This window comes from Myotis daubentonii, chromosome 9, assembly GCF_963259705.1.
Source record: "Myotis daubentonii chromosome 9, mMyoDau2.1, whole genome shotgun sequence".
NCBI classification, from domain to species: Eukaryota; Metazoa; Chordata; class Mammalia; order Chiroptera; family Vespertilionidae; genus Myotis; species Myotis daubentonii.
The window spans coordinates 71,843,213-71,869,285 of NC_081848.1; the positions used below are offsets into that span (position 1 = coordinate 71,843,213).

The window sequence follows — 26,073 nt, forward strand, 5'->3', positions numbered from 1 at the left end:
TTAACAGTCCCCTAGCCTCCCCTATCCCCCAGTGTCTTATGTCCATTGGTTATGCTTATATGCATACATACAAGTCAAAAGTGTATCCTTTAATTGATCACCATTGCTGTGCAAACGTACTTTAAAATATTAGCAAGAAACCGTAACTATGGGTGGCACATGGGGCTTGGTACCACACAGAGTAATAGGAGGAAAGAAATCTTACTGGGAACAGATATCTTTATGATCTCCATCTCCAGAGGTTGTGACAGTCCTACATACCTCCTTCCAAAAGGGACATTCCACAAAATAAATTTAAATTCTGCCTTAACTGCAGCCTTACCATATGAACTCAGGCAAATCAACTTACTTCTCTATGCTAGATTCTTTATCTGAAATTTTGAAATGGAGAGCTAATACTGTCCTACTACAAGAGGATTCCTGGGAAACAACATTAATAGAAGCATATGGAACTCCTTGAATCCGGATGAGACCTAGGCTGTGATGACTGCACCTGAGACAAGTAAAGCCGTCTCACCTGCTCTGCCCTGTGCTGTCCTCTACTTAGGAAAGATGAGAAATAGTTTCAACAGAAATAACAGCTCCTTAGACTTGTTCTCATTCAGCAATTCTGTGGAATGAAGTTCTTTGTAGGTCTTAAAGTAATGATTATGTACTAAATGACCTTAAAAGTGCAATGCCACCCACTTCATAGGAGAACATATTTGCCAATGATATATCCGATAAGGGTTTAATCTCCAAAATTTATAGGGAACTCATACAACTTAATAAAAGGAAGATAAACAATCCAATCAAAAAATGGGCAAAGGACCTAAACAGACACCTTTCGAAAGAGGATATACAGAAGGCTAAGAGACATATGAAAACATGCTCAGTTACTAATCATCTGAGAGATGCAAATCAAAACGACAATGAGGTACCATCTCACACCTGTCAGAATGGCTATCATCAACAAATCAACAAACAACAAGTGCTGGGGAGGATGTGGAGAAAGGAACTCTCATACACTGCTGGTGGGAATGCAGACTGGTGCAGCCACTGTGGAAAACAGTATGAAGTTTCCTCAAAAAATTAAAAATGGAACTATCATTTGACCCAGTAATCCCACTTCTAGGACTATAACCCAAGAATCCAGAAACACCAATCAGAAAGGATATATGCACCTGTATGTTCATAGCAGCACAATTTACAATAGCTAAGATTTGGAAACAGCCTAAGTGTCCATCAGCAGATGTGTGGATTAAAAAACTGTGGTACATATACACAATGTAATACTACGCTGCTGTAAAAAAGAAGGAACTCTTACCATTTGCAACAGCATGGATGGAACTGAATGTGGCTCTTCCACAAAATACCACGTGCGGGCGCGCATGTACAGTGTGATTGAAAATTTGTGGCCCATGCGCAGAAGTCGGTATTTTGTGCAAGAGCCGCACTGAAGGGGCCAAAGAGCTGCATGTGGCTCGCGAGCCGCAGTTTACCAACCACTGTGCTAAGCGAAATAAGCTAGTTGGAGAAAGATGAATATCACATGATCCCACTCATTTGTGGAATATAATGAACAACATAAACTGATGAACTAAATAAAATAGATCCATAGACAGACCATCCAACCTCAGAGGGAAGGCCGGGATGGGGGCAGGGAGGCAGGGGGGGGGATAAGAGATCAATCAAAGGACTTGTATGCATGCATATAAGCAGAACCCATGGACACTGACAGTAGGGGGGTGAGGGCATGTGCTGGGGGTGGGGGGGCGGTGTTAAAGAAATGAATGGTGGTGGGAACTACCAGGGAGAGGTCAATGGGGGGAAAAGGAGACATATGTAATACTTTAAACAATAAAGAATTAAAAAAAAAAAGTGCAATGCCAGGTAGGAAAGAGACCATATTAAAGACTTAAAATCAGCAACCTCAGGATTACACAGGCATTTCCTCCTAGTGAGATGAATGAGTCAGAAGCAAGTTTAAAAAAACAACAACAAAGAATGAAAAGTGGTGCCCTCAAAGACAAGGAAGTGTGTGTGTGTTTTCCTCTTACGACATATTCTGGAGTTGAAAGCTATCCTGGGAATGCTCTGTTCACACATGACATAGAAATCTGCTCTGTCTCAGAATTTTGGTTGCACTGGTTTCTGAAGACCTACATTTCTTGCCTCCTTTCAGAAAAAGGAGAATTGGTTGTAAATCTGATCTCTTTGTCATGTCATGTCGTCTTAAGTGACAAAGCATGGGGAGCAGTCAGCATCAGTTGAGATACAGATACCATGACAGGTAGGTTGTGGGAGAAACAACTCCAGGCAGAACAAAAACTCTCGGCAGCTACATAACTTCCTCTAGAAATGTGAAAGGTCAGATCAGATCTCTAAACGCTCCCGGGAAGTTTACTATGAAACATGTTCCCTTGCAGACACTATGTTGAAAAAAAAAAAAGAAAAAAAAGAAGAGAAAACTGCCATACCTGCTATTAGCATTATTAAATTTAAAATTCTGGCTTATCTCATCCTAGCTACCTCATAATTTCAAGCAAGAATGCTGGGGAATCCTAGCCAGTTTGGCTCAGTGGATAGAGTGTTGGCCTGCTGACTGAAGTGTCCTGGATTCGATTCCCGGTCAGGGCACATGCCCGGGTTGCGGGCTTGATCCCCAGTAGGGAGCGTGCAGAAGACAGCTGATCAATGATTCTCTCTCTCATCATTGATGTTTCTATCTCTCTCCCTCTGCCTTCCTCTCTGAAATCGATAAAAATATATATATATATATAAAAGAATGCTAGGAAAACAAGTCCAATAGGTTTTCTCAGACTCACTGATTCACCCATAAATGGTTTTTGTTTTCTTTTTCCATGAGAATCAACAAGGACAATTGTTTGTAACTCTTACTAAAAACTGTGTGGACGATTACAAGCCATATATTAGATGTGACAGCATCCAGTGGACAAATGAGAAAACATAATTCATTTTCTCCTCTCCCTTCTATGATGTTGGAGCTACAGAGCTTAATAGGTCTATCTTTATTATGTATGTTGAGTGGTGGCTCCGTAAAAAAATTCTGGTAAACAGTGGGTGGATACCTAACAAGTTTATTATTAGATATTTTCAGTAGTTCAAACTTGAAATATCATCAGCTAATTCACTATTTATTTAATTCTATGTGCTAGACTTTTGGGCCAGGGTATGAAAATGAAGAAAAGGGTCGGTCTCTGTTCTCAACGAGCTAGAAAAATCTTACAGGAGAGTTATTTCCTGTATACAAATAACTACAAAGGCAAGTCACAGGGGCTGAAGGAGAGGCACATTACTTGTAATTAAGGGATCAGGTAAGGCAGAAGTGGGCCTTGAAGGATGGGTAAGATTAGGGCTTTTTTGGCCTGGAGGGGGCAGGGTAATGGGGAAGAGCTGCAGAAAACAACATGAGCAAGTCCATGGAACCAGGAAAGCAGGATGTATGTGGCAAAGAAAACAGGCTATTTATAACAGCAGCATCATATATCACAGTTGGTACAATTTCCATTGACTGTGCAAAAGGCAGAATGAATTAAAGTTCTTAGGTGGTAAATGAGCTAAAATTCACCACACCCTCTGGCAGTGAATTAGCTTCACTCAATTCTGCATACTTGGTTGCAGGATTTTGAAGCCTATAATAAGTCAACCAGTATTAATTCTTCTTACAAAAATAAATGCAGATAAGTTACCTACTAGCATATTAAAATGCTATAAAAACTGGGTCTTTAAGACTTTATTTTTAAGCAGATAGCTCACTAATTCTTATGAAGAATGTGATAAAGCAAAAACCCTTCACGCAGGTAGCATATGCTGGATAGTCCACAGGAGGGTAGCAAAATGCAGGATTTCTTTTCCTTCAAAATCTGAACTCCATGAAAACTGCTTTAAACTGTTGAGTTATACATCTACAGAAATTCAGGTTAAAGATCACAGATTAAAGAAGTTATAAAAGGGGATAGTATTTAGGTAAATAGATGCTATAAATATAGAAACATTGTGGGGACAACAATGTTTCTATATTTATACAGGATAATTGTTCTAAACACTGGACCAGATGTTAGAGCTCATGCATGTACATTGTTTGGAAATTCCTCCATTTTTTTCTATGGTGGGGAAACTTTCAAATACATACTACAGAGAAACTGCATACAATTCTATGCTTTCCTAAATATTAAAGTCTGACTTCTATATAATAATTATTCATTATTTCTAAAGTTCTGGGCCAACAGTTTTAAATGGGCATGTGTTTCAGTAAATTAAAAAAAAACCAGGGTTCAGAAATCCTGGGTTTGATGCTTAATTCTATTTGGTAAATATCAGTACCACTGTTAGTGGCATATCTGTAAGCATCTCATGAAAATGAAGTTTAATAGATATAATCTTCCATTGATCTTATGATTTTCTAATGAGAAAAATAGTGAGTGAAGAATACTAAAAATAAAGTAAAATTATACATATCAAAAATATAATAGAACAATGTAGATTGCTTAAGTAGTCAAAAATATCTTTACGAGATGTTACTTTTTAATTTGCAAATTAGTGAAGTTGAAGAATAAAGTATTTAGAAAATACTTCAGAATAATAGTAAGTACTTGGGAAAATCCACTATTGTGAATATTACAGATTCATTATCTATATTTTGCTTATATTGTTATTAAAATTTATTTTCTAATGTGGTCATTAGAGACGATACTAATTATTGCCTCATGAAATATCATTTTCTGTGACTTTATATTTTCTAATGAAAAAAGTCCGTTTTTAAGTGTTGAGCATTTCAGAGACTTTAGACTTAAAAGCATTTTAAGTTCATTTAACAGATTCCATTTTAGTTTTAAAATGATCAAGTGTGTTGTTACTGAAGAATGAGTGTGTGAAAACAACCCATTCAATTACACTTAAGTCAAGTTGTCAAAATAACAAACCAATAAATGTGGAAAAAAGACTATATATTCCAAAACTGCTGAAATAAAATAGTTAATCAAAACTAGAAGAGCTAGCTTATCTTTTGCAGTCAACTTGAGAGTAGGCAATTAAAAAAAAAATCTATTAAGTTTTCCTTCCCAGCACCCTTGAAATGATAGTGGCAATATAAAACTACCTATAAAAGAGAAGACTTTATTAAGTGGCATTGTAGGGAGAGAGATGATGAGCAGTTGCTATAAGAACATATGTACCTAAAAAATGGTAGTCAATAAATGATTTCTAGATTAATACAAGTGTGGAACAATTATGAGCAAAATAATTTTGTACTAATTGATACATTTTTAGCTATAATGTCTTTATAAGTAGGAAAATTTTGTAAGCATAGTGATTATTTTTAAGCTGAATGAATCAGTGTTTAAAGGTAACAGAATACATTACTTGTGCAGGATTACTGTGGAAATAAATACAAAAAACATTGTCAAAGAAAAATTCAATGCTGAAATTAATTCAGTACCAGCAATGAGTTTTTAAACCTAGAAAATGCTACAGCATACATTTCTACTAGAGGGTACCAGCATTTATTTAAGGGCTAGCAGATGTTAGATTATTTTCTTTTTTTTTTTAATATATTTTATTGATTTTTTACAGAGAGGAAGGGAGAGAGATAGAGAGTTAGAAACATCGATGAGAGAGAAACATCGATCAGCCGCCTCCTGCACATCCCCCACTGGGGAAGTGCCCGCAACCCAGGAACATGCCCTTGACCGGAATCGAACCCGAGACCCTTCAGTCCGCAGGCCGACGCTCTAGCCACTGAGCCAAACCGGTTTCGGCATAGATTATTTTCTAAACTAGTTAAATACAATGTAAAAACAGCCATCCATTTTAAAAAGTATTTATTAATGAGTTCTTTCTAAAAGAACTAAAAAAGTATTCCCTTTTCCTAATTATTTTCTTTTAATGTTATTGTATGGGATCCAATAATAGTCTTGGGATAATCTGAACTATTAGACACGACAACTTTAGAAAAGATCTGTTATAAGTTATTAGTTTCTTGGGCTTGAAGTTAAGCTCTGGGGAAAAATTTCAAGACAATTGAATTTTCTCTCTTGACCTAAGTACCATAAAATAAGAATAAATTTCCCTGGCTGGGTAGTTCAGTTGGTTAGAGCATTGCCCCAATATGCCAAGGTTGCAGGTTCAATCTCCAGTCAGGGTACATACAAGAAGCAACCAATCAATGCATGAGTAAGTGGACCAACAAACTGACATTCCTTTCTCAAATTATTCAATAAATACAAAATTTAAAAAAGAATAAATTTCAGCCCTGACTGGTTTGGCTCAGTGGACAGGGCGTCAGCCTGCGGACTGAAGGGTCCCAGGTTTGATTCCCGTCAGGGGCGTGTACCTTGGTTGCGGGCACGTCCCCAGTGGGGGGTGTGCGGGGGCAGCTGATTGACGTTTCTAAGTCTCTATTCCTCTCCCTTCCTCTCTGTAGAAAATCAATAAAATATATTTTTTAAAAAAAGAATAAATTTCAATAAACAAATATTAATAGGCAAAAGCATGCGAAAGTAATGCTAAGAAAAAGGTCTTTTAGAAAAGGGTCACTATATACCTACCAACCTTCTTCCCAGTAATAGAAACAAATCAAGAGAGGAGGGAGGTGATAGTAGGTAAAGAAAATATATAGGAGATCCTATCTTATATGATAAAAGGGTAATATGCAAATTGACCCTAACAGCAAAAGGACCAGGAATGACTGGTCGATATGATGCACACTGATCACCAGGGGGCAGACGCTTAATGCAGGAGCTGCCCCCTGGTGGTTAGTGTACTCCCACAGGGTGAGTGCCACTCAGCCACAAGCCAGGCTGACAGCTGCGAGCGCAGCTCCTCAGCAGCGCTAAGGATGTCCAACTGCAGGTTAGGCCCCAGGAGCAGGCCTAAGCCGTCAGTCAGACATACCCTGAGAGCTCCCGGGCTGCCAGCTTAGGCCAGATCTCCCGGGGAGTGGGCCTAAGCCGGCAGGTGGACATCCCCCAAGGGGTCCCAGACTGTGAGAGGGCACCGGCCAGGCTGAGGGACCCCCCTGAGCACATGAATTTTCATGCACTGGGCCTCTAGTTAATATATAAGCAGCCTACTGTAAAAAGTGAAACCCTGTGTTCAAGGCTGTCCTTAGTAACCTATAAAACATTTTCTAGGCTTATGTAAAGTGATAAAGATCCATAACTTGCACTGTTAAAGTTCTGAACACTTCTACTTACTTTTACCCAACACCTATAAGAATCTCATTTAATCCTCCCAACAGGTATATGAGGTAGATTTTTATTGCCTTTCATTTTATTGATGACGACACAAGTTACTTTGCTGGGAGTGAAAGACAGTAATGGCAGAGCAAGGGCTCAACATGAATCTGTATGATTCTAGCACTAGCCACTATATTGCCTTGCAAAAGCACGGTCTTTGACCTTCAGCATTCATGCAAGAACCCTAGTCTCTCAGCAAAACTAAGGAGTTCTGTTGCTGAGAGAGTTTTGGTTTCTTCACTAAAAAACCAGGCTCTGATACATTTTTAAAAAGTGTAAGCACCACTTACTGCCTGTCATTGCATTGAAATCCTAAGGCTGTGTAGTATAGGGAATCAGGAAACCAGTTTTGGGTGCCAAATCTACTAAATATCTTTTATTATTTATTTATTTATTTAAATAGATTTTTATTGATTTCAGAGAGGAAGGGAGAGGGAGAGAGAGAGACAGAAACATGAATGATGAGAAAGAATCATTGTCCGGCTGCCTTCTACACGACCCCTACTGGGGATTGAGCCCATAACCTGGGTATGTGCCCTTGACCAGAATTCAATCTGGGGACCCTTTAGTACACAGGCTGACGCTCTAACCACTGAGAAAAATTGGCTAGGGCTAAATCTCTTTTAGACAAGTCGCTTAACCAAGTGGATGCCACTTAAAAAAAAAAAAAAAACGGAGGTGAAGGACTGAACGGCTTTAATATTATAATTAAGTTTGAACATTAATAGAGCACCCACTGTGTGCTCTACAATGGCAAGGCAATGAGGATTCACACATATATAAATCGTACCTCTCATAATTCAAGTCAAATTCATATTTTTTCTTGTAGTGAAGGTTAAACAAGTAAATTACCAAACATCATGGAACTCTTAGAGCATTCTAACTGATGAGTTTATAATAGTTTGGATATTAACTCAAATATTCTGACCCAGGTAGATACACACATGCACATGCATATGTATGAATGCTAAGTAGCCGTGGAAGAAACTGGAAGAATGCAAAGGGATGCCACTAATGTCAGGTGACTATGTTAAAGGTGCAGTAAAGATCCAGATTACCTTCACTGAAAGGCAAGGGGATGTACTTCAGTGAAAGAGGATAGAAAAAGAAAGATTGCTTCAAATCTTATTGCTACAGTTTGAATTCATGGATAGGAAAAATATCCCTGACCATAAATTTCAGTCATTGTAAAAATCAGATATTTGGGGAAAAGAAATAAAACAAAAGCTCAAAGCCTACCAATCCCAGTTGAATATCCTTCATTTTAGTCAGTCTTTCTCAACTAGGGTTCTGGGAGAGAATTAAGCCTAACACCTTGAAGTATCTGTAGAGTAAATAATAAACAATTTCTTTCCTATGCATCTAGAATTATAATAGTTATGTTAGATCCTTGGAGAAAATAATTTTCTGTGTTCTGTTGATTAGAATAGAAATTCTGGTTGAACTCATTATGTTGCCAGCACTTAATAGCTGCTTACCACTGCAAACGGAAGAGGTGATGTTGTACAGAAAAGGATAAAACTGCATACAGCGAATCAACTTCAGGCTGCTTTCACACTCTGGGCATTTTGTAGTCAATTTCAAAGCCTGTCTAAAGGCCTCAAGTGCCCCACTGATATTCTTCAGAGCAAGGTAAGCATTCCCCAGGCTCAAAAAGGTCAGGGGCTGAAAAAAATCAGCAAAATGTTAATGAATTAATATTTCTGAGAGTTGCAAAACACCTTTACATTATAGGTCTTTTGGCTTTTTTTAAAGGTTACCCCATAAAAGCTAATGTCTAACTGCCCACTTCATTCACACCAGCCAATTCTAAACTATATAACACAAATATAAATTTATCTTTTACCTTTATACTAAGATAAAAAATACATAAAGTGTGTAATGTATACTAGTCTTAAGTGTATAGATCAATGATGTTTTGTAACCACCACTCATTTCAAGATATAGAACATTTAGAACAGTTCTAGGGCAACTGAACCCCAATCCCAGAGGTAATGATCATTGTGATGTTGCGACTTCAATCACAATAGATTTGCTCTGCCTGTTCTTAAATTTCATATAAATGGAATAAATAGCATGTTCTCTTATGTGTATATATATAATATGTACCTTTTTGTAGCTTCCTTCACTCAACACAAAAACTAAGTTTCAAGAAATTGAATGTTTTTTGTGTATCAGTTCATTCTTTTTAAAATGATATATAATGTTCCAGCATGTGGATATATTACAGTTTGTTCACCTATTCTCCTACTGGACTGTATCCAGTTTTTGGCTATTATGAATAAAGCTATTATCAACATTCTTATAAAAGTCTTTTGAGAGGCATATGTACTCATTTTCCTTGGGTATATACTTAGCAGTGGGCTTAAGAGGGGGAGAGGAGATATTTAGTTTTAACCAAATAGTTTTTCAAAGTGGATGTACAAATTTATACTCCTAACAGTCAAAACCAATTCACTGACTTGGTACTGTCAGTCTTTTTAACTTAGCTATTTTAATGAGCTGATGGTGGCATCTCACTGTGGTTTTAATGTGCATTTCCTTAATTAGTAATGATGAATATTTTTTCATTTGGATATCCTCATTTCTGAAGTACGTGCTGTTTTCCCCATTTTAAACAAAACTGTCTTTTCCTTATGGATTTGAAGGACTTCTTTATATATATATTAGAGGCCCGATACGTGAAATTCATGCAAGAGTAGGCCTTCCTTCCCCCAGCTGCCAGCACCGGCTTCCCTCTGGGACCTGGGATTTGGGCTTCCCTCTGGCGCCCAGGACCCAGGCTTCCCTCGCAGCCCCACCTTTGTCCGGAAAGATCAGGTCAAATTAGCATATTACACTTTTATTACTATAGATATATCTACAAGGTATGAGACCTTTTTTGCAAATACTTAGTGCAAATATCTTCTCAGTATGTGATTTGCCTTTTTACTCTCTTAGTGGTATCTTTTGATAAACAGAAATTCTTAATTTTAATGAAGTTTAGTTTTTATATATTTTCTTTTTTTTTTATTGCTTAAAGTATTACAAAGGGTATTACATATGTATCCATTTTATCCCCCCGCCCTAGACAGTCCCCTAGCCTCCCCTATCCCCCAGTGTCTTATGTCCATTGGTTATGCTTATATGCATGCATACAAGTCCTTTAGTTGATCTCTTACCCCCCTACCTCCTGCCCCCCAACCCTCCCCAGCCTTCCCGCTGCAGTTTGACAATCTGTTTGAGGCAGCTCTGCCTCTGTATCTATTATTGTTCAAAAGTTTATAATGGTCTCTATTGTCCATGAATGAGTGAGATCATGTGGTACTTTTCCTTTATTGACTGGCTTATTTCACTTAGCATAATGCTCTCCAGTTCCATCCATGACGTTGCAAATGGTAAGAGTTCCTTCCTTTTTACAGCAGCATAGTATTCCATCGTGTAGATGTACCACAGTTTTCTAATCCATTCATCTACTGATGGGCACTTAGGCTGTTTCCAGATCTTAGCTATGGTGAATTGTGCTGCTATGAACATAGGGGTGCATATATCCTTCCTGATTGGTGTTTCTGGTTTCTTGGGATATATTCCTAGAAGTGGGATCACAGGGTCAAATGGGAGTTCCATTTTATATATTTTCTTAAGTTACAGTCAGTGTTTTTTGAAATCTTTGCCTACTGTAAGATCATAAAGACTTCTCCCATGTTTTTATTAAGAATCTTTATTGTTTTATCTTTCACATTTTGGTACATGATCCATCTCAAATTACTTTTGTGTACAACGTGGGGTAGGAGTCAAGGTTCGTTTCTTTTCCCACAGGGATTATCCTGCCCTCCCCCCACTGAACTACAGGTATGCCCTTGTCATAAATCAGGTGACCATATCCATAGGGCCTACTTCTAATTTCTCTATTGTTGTTCTGTTGATATATTTGAGTATATTTGTGCCAATACCATACTGACTTAATTATACCAAGTCCTGAAATTTTTTATAAGCCTTCCAACTCTGTTTTTCTCTCCTTCTCACCCCCCAATTTTTTGGCTATTCTAGATCTATTTCTACGTAGATTTTAGAATGAACTTGTCAATTTATACACACATTATACATGTAATTGCTGAGAGAAAAGCAACACCTATGAAGTGAATCTATAAATCAATTTGGAGAGAACTTACATCTTAATATTGACTCTTCCAATCCATAAACATGATGTATATCACCACTTACTTTAGAACTTCTTCCTCTTAATGCTTTGTAATCAGTACAAAAATATTTTATTTATTTCTAGTTATCAGATTTTTTTCCAATTATTTGTTGGGACTTTGTTTTTAAAAGTACCCCAAAGTATTCAGTTTAGGTTGTTTTAGCTAAAACATACCTATAATTAATATTTTTGTAATTCGCTTGTATACAAACCATTTATTCTACACTTATTTTATGAAAAATATTTTTAAAGATCTAAGAATGTTTTATTCTCAAATTGCACAATATATCCCTATGAAAAGCAACACCTATGATTTATCCAACTACTTGCTTCTGATTCAGGCTGTTAGGTCATCTAAAATATCTCACTTAACCAAGCCAAGGTGTACAAAAAGATTTGATTAAAGAGGCTCAATACAAGTAATTTTCAAATTACATTTAAAGTATTACTTAGTGGTTCAGGCTCAGCTAAAATTAAAATTAAACCCCATACCTTGATTTCAAAATTGTCTTGATATTTTGCATAAGAAAACAGTGTTATGATTATTGCTATGACCACATGAATTCATCCAGAAAATAATTACTGAATATGTGCTAATGTTTCAGACATTGTTTTAGACACTGGGGATACAGCAGGAAATAATAAAGATAAATCCCCGCCTTTGTGGATCGTACAGTCTAATATTACACAACTATGAAGAAAATGTGATGGAGAAAAGTAAGCAGGGAAGAGACAGAAGTAATACTAGAGTGGGGAAGGGAGTGCCATTTTTTTATTTTTAGTTATTTATTGATTTGGGGGAGAGAAACGTTGATTCGTTGTTCCACCTATCCATGCATTAATTGGCTGTTTCTTATATGTGTCCTGACCAGGGATGGAATCCGCAACCTTGGTATATCAGAACGATGATCTAACCAATTTACCTATCCTGCCAGGGTGGGAGTGCCATTTTATTTTTTATTTATTTTTTAAAAAATATATTTTATTGATTTTTTACAGAGAGGAAGGGAGAGGGATAGAGAGTTAGAAACATCAACGAGAGAAACATCGATCAGCTGCCTCCCGCACTCCCCCTACTGGGGATGTGCCTGCAACCAAGGTACATGCCCTTGACTGGAATCGAACCTGGGACCCTTGAGTCCGCAGGCTGACATGACACTCTATCCACTGAGCCAAACCGGTTAGGGCAGGGAGTGCCATTTTAAATAGAGTAGTAAGGGAAGGGCTTACCGAAAAGTTAGTATTTATAAAAAACGTTAAGGATATGGAGGAGCAAGCTATGAAGAAATCTTGGTGGGAGCTGAAGTATTTTCCAAGTGGAGAGAACAGGAAGTGCAAGGGCCCTGAGGTGGGAGCATGCTAACATGTTTAAGGAAATGCAAGGAGGCAAGTGAGGCTAGAACAGAATGAGTAAAGGATTCAAAAAAGAAACAAGGTCACAGTCACGTAGGATCTTCTTCACCATTATTAATTCTTGTCTTTTACTGTCAGTTACATGGAGAACCACTGCAGAGATTTGAAGAGATGAATGACATCTGTTTTTGTTTTTGTTTTCATAAAATCTGACTGCTGCATTGTGAAGACTATCAGGGGACAAAGGCCAAAAGCAGAGAAGCCAGTTAGGAGGCCACTGAAATAATCCAGAAAAAAGATAACGGTGGTTTAAATTAGACAGCAGTGGATTTATGATAAGTAGTGAAATTGTAGGTATATTTTGAAAATAGAATTAGCAAGGTTAGCTAATAGATTGGATTTGCCCTAAGAGGTGGAGAAAGGTATAACAGATGGCTCCAAGTTTTTGTCCTGAGGACCTGGTTTTACTGTTTCCTCGAATGGGGAAGACAGAGAACAAATTGGAACAATTTTAAGAAGCTTAGTTTTGGCCTTTAGTTTTTGAGTGTGTTTTAGACACTGAAGTGGAGATCTCAAGCAAGCTGTTGGGTAAAGGAGTCTGGAGTTCAGAACAAAGGTGATAGGTGATTCAATAGGGAAAGGATAGTGTTCTCAAGATATGGTGCTGGAACAACTGGGTATCTATGTGGATATGAACTTTGATTAGTGAACTCTGAGCCCTACCTCACATCATAAAGAAAATTTAACTTGAAATAGATCATAAAACATCTAGAAGATAACATAGGGAAAGATTTTTGTTTACTTGAGTTAATTATATAAAGACAAGTCATAGAAAACAAAAACTAAACAGAACTAATTTTTTTTCAAATGTCTTATGGGGACACCTTATATCTAACAACAGAAATGAAAAGAAAAAAGATGGACAAATTTAAGGACAATTTTTAAAAGCCAAGACAAAAAGGCCAAGAGAGAAAATATTTTAACATGACAGATAAAGCTAAAGACTATTGTATGCATTCATATAAGATTAAAAACAACTACATTCTAACAAAATGAGCAACATGCATACATGCACTTTTACTTTAAAAATTAAAAGATAAATTTATGTTAGAGAAGTGAAAAAATTTAAAGGAAACTTGTTATACAAATGTAAATTCAGAGGCACTGTAACTTGGCTAAAGATGTGAGCTCTGTGGCCTCTCTCCCTGAGTTCAAATCTGAGCTCTGATTTTTGATATATCTCTTAGAGTTTCTTTACCTATCAAATGGGAAAATCCTATCGCAGAGAGTGTTGTGAGGATCAAATGAGTTATTTTATGTGTAGTGCTCATTATGGTACCTGGCTCTAGTACACAAACAGTAAAAGTTAGCAGTTATTTTAACTGCCCAATTCTGGTGAAGATACAGATGAAATGAATATTGTTAAATCTTAATTATGGCAATGTATATTGGCCCAAGTCTTTTGGTGGACTGCTTGGCATTTTGTATTATAGTCATTAAGATATTTATTCTCTTCTTGACTTACTAATTTCAGTGCTAGCTATCTTTACTAAGAAAAATTATCTGGGATACAGAAAAGGCCTCATGCAGAAAACCATATTCACAATAGCTAAACTCTATCAGTAACCTAAACATCCAACAATGGAACAGTAAGCTGTGATATACCAATTCATTGAACCTTTATAGAACCATTTACATTGATGGCTATAAAAACTTATGCAGTAATAAATTATTTTTATACAAGTTTTAAATATCACCAGTACAGGAGAGTTGCAATACTATGAAATATTTACATAGGAGAAAAGCTTAACAAGGAAATACTTCCAAATGTTGACAGCTGGGGATGGGGTACTGATTAAGTTTTATTTGGGGTTATCTACCCTGATTAGTTTATATTTTTTTTCTTGTTTCAGTACACAGTTTATAACAACTGATATTTTAGCATCATATTCAAAAGTGGAAAGGCAAGTAATCTCTAAAGGAGCTCTCTTTTCTTCAGAAGAATACTACCTAATTGCCTTGGCTGGTGGCAGCAGAAAGTGAAAAGTAGCAAGGGGAACACAGCTGTATCAGCCTTCCATTTGGAGGCCAATTCATCACATCTCATATAGAGCATCTGTTCCCACGACACATGGCACAGGATAAATGTTCAAGAGATATCTGATGTACTTCTTCAGCAACTTGACTTGTTGTGTAGTATAGTGATTGTAAACTTTTGCTTAAAATCCAGCTATGGATTTCAAAGGACACTCTTAACAAGGCAATATTTCTTCTCATACTTAAAAGATTAGTTCTGGGATATCTCAAATAAAACTTAACCACTCATGCACACTGTTTCTAAAAATTTCTTTGGATAGAAAACCTACAAACGTTTAGATACTAGTTATAAAAGCAATTTAATTACATATTTATTATAACTGTATTTTATCAAACTTAAGATGATATCAATTGTAACATATATCCTTATTTCTGAGATGTTAAAATATGAAAAAAAAAAAAAGAAGTGGCTTCTTAGAGACTATGAAATATAGTAATTAACTGCAAAGCAGTGATGTCACTCCATGGACTGCATGTGGTAGGTTCAAGACATGAATATCAATCCACCTCTGTTCTTTTTTTCTTTTTTTCTTTTAATATATTTTATTGATTTTAGAGAGGAAGGGAGAGGGAGATAGAAACATCAATGATGAGAGAGAATCAATGATTGGCTGCCTCCTGCACGCCCCCTACTGGGGATCAAGCCCGCAACGCAGTCATGTGCCCTTCGCTGGAATTGAACCTGGGACCCTTCAGTCTGCAGGCTGATGTTCTATCCATTGAGCCAAACCAGCTAGGGCTCCTCCTCTGTTCTTATCAAAATAACTTTTAACTAGTGCTCTGGCTTGGTTGGTATAGAGATCTGTCAATTAAAGTTGTTAAACAGTATCAAATTAAGCAGCGTGCATGTTGCGATGAGTAGGACAAAGAAAAGCCAGATGTTTCAGACTGACATAAAAAAGTGGCAGTATATTTTTAGCAGCTATGTCATTCTTATTTAAGTGTAATTTTCTTAAAAAAATGAACTGCATAATTATAAATTTCACTCATTTAACATAAAGAAATAAACACATCAAAAATAAAACAAAATCTGTTTCATGCCCTCTCGAAATATGCAAATTCTTCTCTGAATCTGAGTTACCCCCACATAGCATATGTGACTCCAAAGGAACCTAAAACCTCACCTCCGAGCTATTGATGGCCAAAGCTTGGAGTAGCAGCTTAGCAGCATCGAGATGAAGACCATAGTGAATCAAAAGGTTGGCCAAGTTCACCAGAGGAATGTCCTGGTACTGAAGTGGAGCCAAATTCAAAGCCCTCTGAAGACAAGCAAGAGCGAAAGTGCTATTTCCTACCGCCCTCCAGTAGAGTCCAGCTTCATTGAGGATCAGCCAGACAGGAGCATTTGGCTGAAAAAACCCACAAATACTTCAGTTAGTACAAGAATACAGCACTTGTTTCTAAAAAGGATTTTCAACATATGCATTTCATTCTTTTAAATAAATTTTAAAATATGTTTTTATTGATTTCAGAGAGAAGGGAGAGTGAGAGAGAGAGAGAGAGAAGCATCAATGATGAGAGAAAGTCATCCATCGGCTGCCTCCTGCATGCCCCCTACTGGGGAGCAAGCTCCCAGCCCGGGCTTGTGCTCTGAATGGGAATTGAACCCTGACCTCCTGGTTCATGGGTCGATGCTCAACCACTAAGGCACACCGGCCTGGCAATTTTGTTTTTGCTTTAGAGAACACTTGTCTAAAGGCATTTTCTACCTTTTTAATTTTTATTTCATTTATTTATTTTTAATTGAATTTACTGGAGTGATACTGGTTAATAAAATTATACAGGTTTCAGGGATATAATTCCATAATACATCATTTGTATATTTATTGTATTGTGTGTATACTAGCCCAAGTCATGCATTTTAATTTTTACTTAACAGTTAGTAAGCACTTAAATTTCAGATGTCTGAAGTATGTGACTCACCTTATTAATAGCATGAAATAAGAAAGACCCAATTTCTTCTTCTGGGATAGTATAGTTATTAATACGGGAAAGCAAAATCTGAAAACAACAAAAGGAAGACTGACTCAATTGAATATAACAGGAAGGACATTTGAAAAGAATTTCTATAGATAGTAGTCTCTACTTGAGCTCCTCAGGAACAACTAATTTGAATAGATATTTATAATCATGTAACAATGAGGTCATAGAAATACCAACAGGTGTTGACCTGCTCACTTGTATGCCCTAGTTTCCTATAACTAAAAAGTGTTAAAAGACATATACTTATTAAGGTGATCTATCATACCCCATTGAAGTCAACCTAGGTGTCCAGAACCAAGTGAGGAAGTGTTCAGAAGATAACAGTATGCAATTCCTGATGCAATAAAAGTCTGCTCTCTTTCCCAGCTGGAAAAGCACCAGATCCTCAGTTAGTCTACTTTATGTTCTTTGCAGCATTCATATAACTGTAAGCAACTCCAAGGCAGGAATCATGGTCTATTTATCTTTGCATTCCTAGCACTCTAAACAGTGCCTAGCACATAATGTTTTTTTGCCTCAGTAAATGTTTGTTAAATGTAAGTAGTAACTGTTCGCAGTTTTAAAATTAATTTTAAAAAGAAGGTCGTTGTGATGGTCTGTTTTCTCTGTAAAAAGGTTATTTTTTCATTTGTATCTATGGAATGGTATGTAATACAGAATTTGTAGTCAGTAATAAAACATTCCTAGTTATACATAACTAAGAGAATTAAAGAAAACAACATAACAGGATGTATTTATAAAAATGTTTGCGTGTGGTTATCACATTCATACAAATTCCTAAGGACCTCAAATAAGCCCAAAACAGAGTTCACAAAGCCAAGAAAGAGAATCAAGCTTCCAATTTATACAAACTTCTGGAGGATACAAAGCTAAACCGAAGTGGTGAGAATGGCCTCCATCAGGTCAACAGAGAGTTCTGAGTTACTCATGCTTGCAGACTTCTCAGCGAGAGGAACAGGGCTTAGGTGGCTATGTCAGCAGCAGCCGGGAGGAACACCTTCCTGGCACCCTTTCAATAGCATGACTGATTTCTCTAAGATTTCAACAATTCTTTAACTCTATCCTTCAGTTTTATAAAGTTAAAGCTCAACAACTGCCTTCTATCAAATTTCTCTTCCACCTAAGATGCTTGTGAAGTCACCCAGAATGGACGGCAATAAACACCAGCCTAAGTGAGCCTTACTTTTCGTGCATGGTCATCTGGCATTTTGGCTTTCAGATCCATGCGGACCTCTAATTCTTTGACTAAGTAGGACAGAGTCTGGCTTTTTCTGAAGTCAGTTATGGAACAGTCAGGGGTTTGGGCCTCTTCTTCTGAAGAATAATCATCACTGTTGAGTTCGTGGATCCTGGCACAAGAAAAAGGAACAAGTTTCATATTTTCAAAGTTTGGGTGATGTCAAGATAAAGACTTAACCTTTCAAGTCCAAGGCTGGTGCTCTCAAAGAACTGCCAGATGACAATCATGCAGAATCAAGTGCTTTGCCAATCCATCAGCACTTGCCTGAGTCCTTTGTTTTCCGGAGGAAGAAAATAGGTTGGCAATTCTCCGCCAACAGGGACTCTAGGATAGCTTTCTGCACAATCTGCTCTTTTAGGCCACAGAATATTCTGTTTGTCCTAATAAAAAAAGAAAGTTCCTCATCAATTTCTTTGGATTCAATATTTCAACATGCTAAATGAACTTTTAAAAAGAACACAAATGTACTAGGATAATTAAACAATAGTACTTTAAGATAAATGCAGACATTTTGGTTGATTCTATAATATTCCCTTTACTGCAGGTTATTAGTCTAACTCAGTAATTCTACCTGCTTTACCACAGACTGGTTCAGGGTTGGGCAGGCTAAGTCAGCTGAGCCAATGAGACACAAGGAGAGGCTTGCTTGGGGCTCTGGGAAAGAAAAGCCAGTCTGAGTTTCTCATGCCCCGTAAGAACAAAAACTTGTTGCTCTAGTTGCTGCTGGCTGTCACCTCATGAACAAGACAAGCTTTCGGATGAAACCAATACTGTGATGGCAAATTTAAGAAAAAGGAATGAAATAGGTCACTGGTGACATCACTGGACCATTGCATCAACCAAATCCAAATTCTGCCCTATCTCTGGAGTTCCTATAACATGAGGCAAATTTTCTTTTGTTAAAGCCAATTTGAGGGGAAATTTGTGATGTGTACCTGAAAGCACACACATACTTATAAAACTGGCACAGAAAACTATTTTTCCTTGAACTAAGACCTCTTCTTTGCCAATACCAATGTTTAACAATTATTATTGATTTGTAAAATGTTCATTTTTCTAAATATAAAGGCTCATTAAACTTATATCCCAAAGCTATCAAACTTTGGGGGAATTTATAGTACATATAACTAAATCTAAGTGGCTATATCAATTCTGTTAGAATAAAAACAATTAAATTCTGAAAATTTAATAGGGAATAAAAAATACGTGGTCTCTGTCCTTATATCTTGGTATTTCCACTGACTAAATTTCTTAGCCTAGAAAGACTTCTTTATTAACTTGTTTATTATCTGTATCTTCTGCTAGAATGTAAGCTCCAGCAGAGCAAGGAATTTGCGTACTATTTTGATAGTAGTAGCCTGGTACACAGTTGGAAGCTCAATAAAAGCATGCTGGTTATAAAAGTAAATACAAGCATATGTTTAAGTCAAGTTTAGAAACTTGTTAGAGTTGGAAACCATACCCAGAGCTCAAGGCAGACCCAGTGTCTTACTTATCGAATACCTAGCCAAAGCCTTCCATTTAATAGGAGTTTAATAAGTGCTTGCCAAACTAAGCTGAACTGTGACGAGGCCATATTAATCAGTGAAGTTGAGAGCCACCGCTTTAAAAGAGCTTGTCTGTCTGAGAAAATGTCTCCATCATCCTCTATTAACTTACCCTATATGCATCAGAGTCCCTGCCCCAGATCCAGAGAACAGAATGGGCTACAGGCGGAGACTTGACCAAATTACTGACGTCACTCTGATTTGTCTGAACATCAAAGTTCACAGACATCATACTGGAGGTTGATGAATCTTCACCAAACTAGAAAATGAAAAGTTCAATCAAACTGGAAGCGGAAAAGGAGTTGTGACTAAGATTGAACTCAAAACATTTAGTGAATATTGAAAATTAGTAGGAAATCAGAAAGTAGGTCGGTAATAAAGCAATCAGATCTTTTAATTCTCAGAACTATGCCCCAACAGTATTCTCTCATAGATAATGAACAGTTAGCAACTTTAAATCAACTATGCTATTGGTTTGTGCTCCTGTCCCTTCATTTTCTTTCTATGATTTAGTCTCTTTCAGGTTTAAAGATTAGCTGATTTCAAGGTTTGGTTCATTATTGTATACTTCCTATCTAGACTAAAATGATAACTACTCTATAAAATTAGTGTTCTTTGGGTAGAGGCAAGGGAACTTAAGAAAGGATCTTAAGATTTTAATAAAGCTATCAGTTAGGCATTATATACTATTATTCAACCAATCCCAAATATATATAGCCTTCTTCCAAACCAAGGTAAAACAATGTCTGATTGTCTCACAAGACTGTGTATTTCTAAAATCTTGTTAGATAAGAGAATGGGTCCAGGATGGGATAGTGTACGAAAGACATGGGGAAAAGGAATGGATAGAAGGCATATTCTTTGGCAAATAGAAATATCATTCATGGAGGAACTGAGTACTTCCTATAAAATCTGACTTCAAAAACGTAACGGATACTCAAAACCCTAAATGAGAGTCTCAAATATACAAAAAAATCAAGAAGGGGGAGGGGGAGAAGCAATGTTACTCTAGAAGAGAACAAGAAAGAGACCTGAACATAATCCACATTTTCAAAGATGTCTCCACGATGGTAGCGCACAGGTTGGTCCCACTGGCAATGTAAACTATGCTGCTGGTTGACCAGACGGCATATCTGATGATTTCCTGGAATAAGGAAGAAAATTAAATAGATGAAAAAGATCAGCAACGCCAACATGATTTTCTTAGTCTAAATCATTTAGTTTCAACTCTATATTCTTCAGAGCCTGGCAGAGTACTTACATAGGAGGAACTTACACAGGGGAATACTAATTAATGGTTCATTAAATTAAATCATTCTAAAGAAGTCTCGCCTGCTCCATCTACAAATCAAAGGGGCTCCACTAGATAATCATGGCAATTACATTCTATGATTGTAAAATCTATTCACTACATTGCTTTAAGAGACTTCGGCCATCTCTCTGGAGAGAATTTGCTTTATTTATTTCAAATCCTGCTTCAGATTTATACATAAAAGCTCTGGTTGCACTTCAGTACAAACTGAGGAATAAATAATCCCAAGGACTAAACATACTCTTTAGACTCAAAATAGCAAAGAATACTTGTTAGATGGAATATAAAATGAAGTATAAATGATCACCGCTAAGGTTCAGAGGTTAAGAGGCTTTGTAGACGAATATATTTATCAAGGGAGAAAGGTGTACTATAAGGAATTCTATTAACTTATTCTTTGGTGTCAAGCTGTGAGATCTGCTCTCTTAGGGTTTAATCAGACATGAAACATTTTAGATACAACCAAATCACTGACTTCCTGCCAACCCAAGTTTTCTTACACCAGTGGGACCACAGACTCAAGAGATTTTAAAAAGAGTTATATACCCTCTTCCCAGAAAAAAAAAAAATTATGCACAAACACAATTCTAAGTATAATTCTGGGGAGAATTTCAAAATTCCCTAAAATTAATCTACTGACCCAAATTAAGAATTCCTGCTGGGGCCAAATTCTAATCTAAAATCTTACTTCGAAAATGAAGCATTTGTTTTTAAGGGAGGAAAAAAAGGTATTTATTTAGCCTTGTTGCCAGTGTTGACTGAAGAGGGTGGATGCTTAGTTTCTAAGGTGTGTCCAGCTTGTTTTACTTGGTGTAGGCTTGAGTTGCAGTGTTTTCAGACCAGCAGAGACTGGCATCAAATGGGAGCTTGTTAGAAATACAGACTCAGGCCCATTCTCAGAACTGCTTAGTCAGAACCTGCATTTTAACAAGATCTCCAGGAGACTGACGTGCATATTGAAGTTGGAGAAGTATTAATGTAAGCCACAGAGGGTAAATAATTAAAACTAGGATCTAAACAATTTCACTTTTACTTTAAAATGTGAATTTAAAAAAGGCACAGGGACCCCTGGCCGGCTGGTATACCTGCTATGATGACGCTGGATTTTAAGAGCAAAAGAAGTCATAAGCACAACTTTATACTGCTTTATGAAAGTTACGGACGTAAAGCATGCTGGAAGTGAATTTCCTAACCTGTCTTCAATTATTTGGAATCAGTACTTACCTAATTGTGCCTCTTTTGCCATCTGTGTCTCATGGATGATATTTCTTAAGATTTGCTCTTCTTGAATCAGCTTATGTTTTTCCAGTATCTCCTGCTGTCTCAGGTAGTGGTCATGCTGCTTTTGATACTCTTTCAACTCATTCAGTGTTCGCTGGAGGGATCTTAACATTTTTAACATCAGGAAAAAGTTACCGAGCTTTAAAATTGTGAACCCACTTACATGCATAGATTTTCTGGTTCTCAGTAATAATTGCCAGGGTTTTTTTTTTTCTTTTAATGTACAATCACTGTACCATGAAGTTCAAGAATAATGAGACTAAATAGATGCTATTTTTTTATTAAAACTTAGGGGCAAAAAGGCAAATGCAAAATTCTCCCCTTAAATACAACTACCTTGACATTAAATAAATGGTGTATTGGACTGTTCAGGTGCCAAAAAAGATGCATAACAATATACGATTAACTTTTACATATTTAACAATTCTGTCTCCCTCCACAAAGTTTGTGTTAGTTCCACTGACTGACAAAGCCTTTCTGGAATCCTCTTTGATTCTGCCTAAAGACAAGGTTGAGGGTAAGGACCACTCTTCCTTGTTCTCACATGCTATCTCCTTGGTTTACAGAATTTGGAATAAACCACAGAAACTTTGCTTTAGAAATGAATATTCTCTACCACCTGGTATCAAATCAGTTGCCTGATTATATGTAGTCACAAAAATCTTATTACCTATTACATTGTAACATATGGAGATTTAGGAGCTGTGCAGATTGTATAAGAAAGAATCAATTCGATTCTTTAGAGCACAATCTTGGAAGAAGCTCAGCGAGGGAAAGATCTAATCAGGTGTAATAGAAGCCAGGTATAAACAAGCAAGCTGTCATTCTTTCCTTCTTACTACAATATGCTCTAAACAGACTGCAAAATAAGCAAATACAAAGGTTTAATGAGTTCCAAATCACCATTTAATTCCCCAATAATCAAAGTAGACTTAAAACATTAAGGCTAACTCTATATGTGATAAACAATTCACTTCTAAGTTATGGGCTGTTTCTTAACTGGCCCTATAATCTGTTGAATCAAATACTTTTATTAAGTATACTGCAAGGACCAAGTGCAACAGAATTCCATTGCTGTACAACTTACACACTTCTGATTAAGTGAGGTTGAGGTCTCTCCACCTCACTTAACTAACATAACATTAGCTCAGCACTAGGAGTCAAAGGGGAGAAAAGATCACAGCATGTGCAAGTGACTTCACTGACAGTGTATTATCCTATCTAATACAGAGGGAATATGCTAATTGACCCTAGCACCAAAGCAAAAATGGCAGTGGCACAGCCAATAAGGAGGAAATATGCTAATTGACTGCCCCGCCCTCAAAGATGGCGGCACCCATAGCCAAAAAGGAGGGAATATGCTAAGTGACTGCCATGCCCTCAAAGATAGGGATGCCCACAACCACAAGATGGTGGCTCTGCCAGGGTGGCAGGTGTGGCAGGGTGGCTTCACATGCCTGCCTCTGGAGTCCCCCAGTCCCCTCAGCCCCCCAGCTACCCAGGGCTGGCCCGAGGCTCAGGTAACCAGGGCCAGCTGAGGCTTGCGCTGCCGGCAGTGGCCGCAGCAGAGGTGTGATGGGGTGTCACCTTCCCCCAATCGCCGGTCGCCTCTCGCCCCTGAGGGCTCCCGGACTGTGAGAGAGGGCAGGCCGGGCTGAGGGACTCTGCCTTCCAGCGCATGAATTTTCATGCACTGGGCCTCTAGTAAAAATATACAAACTTAAACAGTATAATTACTGATTATCCTGCAGCACCTCCATCTGACTTCACAAAAGTAATGATGGTTAAAACTGTAAAGCTCTAAATGACAGCATTTACTGCAAGCATTCTCTAGTTCCTAAAATCCGTGCTGTTAAAGAGATTCCTCTATACCACCACCAAATTGTACTAAACATGCTGGATTTGGAGAAAAGGGATATGACTAGCAGTAGTGAAAAGGTGTTTTTCTTAATTCTAATGAAAAAATTAACACTGAGATCACCATCCACAGGGCTAATTTAAGGTTCTACGGTGCTAGTGCTTCGGGGACATTTTTTCTCCCAATTACCTATGTTGAGCTTCCAATTTCTGCTCGAGTTTTTGCTGACACAGGACAGCATGCTTCCTCTTTAGCGCTTGCTCAAACCCAGGTTTGGCCTGCAAAGCATGGTCATAACAGAGCACTGAGTGGTTATACTCCCCAAGCATCTGAAGAGACAAAAGCAAAAACAAACACACACGGGAAAAACGTTAGCCACAGCCTGTTTGCATCTGTCCAAATCCCCTAATAATTTATGAGATCACCCCTATATCTCACTCTACAATGAATATTATTTTGATCAGTGGCCAAATATCCACAACATAAAAACATGCTATAGCATGGCTTAATTGGGAAGTATTGCTATCTTAAGAGGTGTGCTCTGCAGAAATTTAATATTCCTATCAATTTATTTTTCTTTTTGTCAAGAGGCTGGGACAATTATGATACATTATTGTGTTGAGATTTCCCCCCTAATTCATTTCCATCCCCTTTCCCTTATTTGGACCAAAAGAGGAAAGGAAAAGGTATTTTTTATTGAAAAGAAAACAGCAACCAATTTGACTCATGAAAACAAAACGTTGTATTTACTGCATATATATTTCCCAAAGTGTAATAGCTGGTGAAGAAGTCACTGTCATCCAGTGCTGCGTGGACCACAACAGCAGCATCAGCAGAGAAGTGTGCTCTGTGCAGCACGTTTGCCAAGTTGACCAGGGCAATGTCTTTATTGTGCCTAAAAGAGAAGGAGAGAGTAATCAGATGTTAGGAAAGAAGCATATGTTCCACAATTATGCACAACTACCCGACAAGAGAAAATAACATTCAAAGTTATTGAGCTTAGGGGCATAACTTTCTGTATCCTTACAGATGAGAAAACAATTTAACAAAATCATGTTTCATTTTTACATACTTGATGGTGCTTACTCAATCTGATAGCTGTAATTTTTACCGCAAAAATAAGGTGGGGGGCGGGGGGGGGGGGAAGGATGGAGAAAGGTCTGGAAGACATTCTGTGATTTTAAAATATATTTAGGCCTTATCTATGAGGCCTAAATACATTTAATCTATAATAATTTCTCCAAAGTCCTTGCATTGAAGTCACAAGTGAATCAGAGGGCATCTACATTATATATATATTTTTCCCTAATGGAAATCAGAAGTATATTATGCTATTATTACTTTGAAGTCTTTGAAATTTGTCATTTTTTTGTGATGGGACTAATTTCTTTGAATAGGAATAAAGGAGAAATAAGTATAACACAATGCTTCTTATTGTTTTCTTTTTTTAATTTTTATTGTTTTCTTATGTTTTGTTTCTTTAAGAGCCCAAGCTATGTGGAAAATGCAAGGTAGAGAAGGGGAGGAAACTTACCTGGAAGAAAAGTGAAGTGCTCGCATGGCACATTCCACTACCTGATATGGCTCATTCTTTATTCTCCAGTAAAATGAAGCCATGTTATACAGTACCCATGAGGAAGAGTTCTAGAGATAAAGCAAATAAAATGACAATCAAACATAACTCAAGGCAGTTTCTTAACTCAGAATGTTACAAATGAGCACCTTTACTACTGTCTCTTCTGACATATAAAATGAAGAGCAAGACTTATAGTAGAGATAAAGCATGAGACAAAGTACAAATAAGCTACACCTGTCAAGAGAGCCTCCTGGTCACCAGTGTGCAAGTGCATCAGGTGTGATCTCCACAGAGAGACCATACAACCACAGGCTATCATTCTAAGGAGGAAACAAAGCTGAAAAGCCCACCAACTGGCCACAATTTAAAGGGTCTTACTTATTTCAGGACTTTAGAAGTTAGGAATCA

The 26,073-nt window shown here is 37.3% G+C and overlaps 1 protein-coding gene across 3 annotated transcripts in view; it reads right to left on the bottom strand.

The window, feature by feature from the left end:
• The window catches only part of TTC17 (tetratricopeptide repeat domain 17), an 86,561-nt gene that overhangs the window by 33,505 nt on the left and 26,983 nt on the right, over window positions 1–26,073 (bottom strand). For 2 of the 3 annotated variants that reach the window (XM_059709609.1, XM_059709607.1), the window contains exons 6-16: window positions 25,624–25,733; window positions 24,840–24,984; window positions 24,279–24,418; window positions 22,175–22,335; window positions 20,670–20,782; window positions 19,751–19,897; window positions 18,356–18,471; window positions 18,035–18,200; window positions 16,792–16,869; window positions 15,993–16,217; window positions 8,717–8,903 (exon numbers count right to left, since the gene is read on the bottom strand). In XM_059709609.1, coding sequence (XP_059565592.1) covers window positions 8,717–8,903; window positions 15,993–16,217; window positions 16,792–16,869; window positions 18,035–18,200; window positions 18,356–18,471; window positions 19,751–19,897; window positions 20,670–20,782; window positions 22,175–22,335; window positions 24,279–24,418; window positions 24,840–24,984; window positions 25,624–25,733 — 1,588 coding nt within the window. The remainder of the gene's footprint in view (window positions 1–8,716; window positions 8,904–15,992; window positions 16,218–16,791; window positions 16,870–18,034; window positions 18,201–18,355; window positions 18,472–19,750; window positions 19,898–20,669; window positions 20,783–22,174; window positions 22,336–24,278; window positions 24,419–24,839; window positions 24,985–25,623; window positions 25,734–26,073) is intronic. The other variant, XM_059709608.1, reaches the window with a different exon arrangement.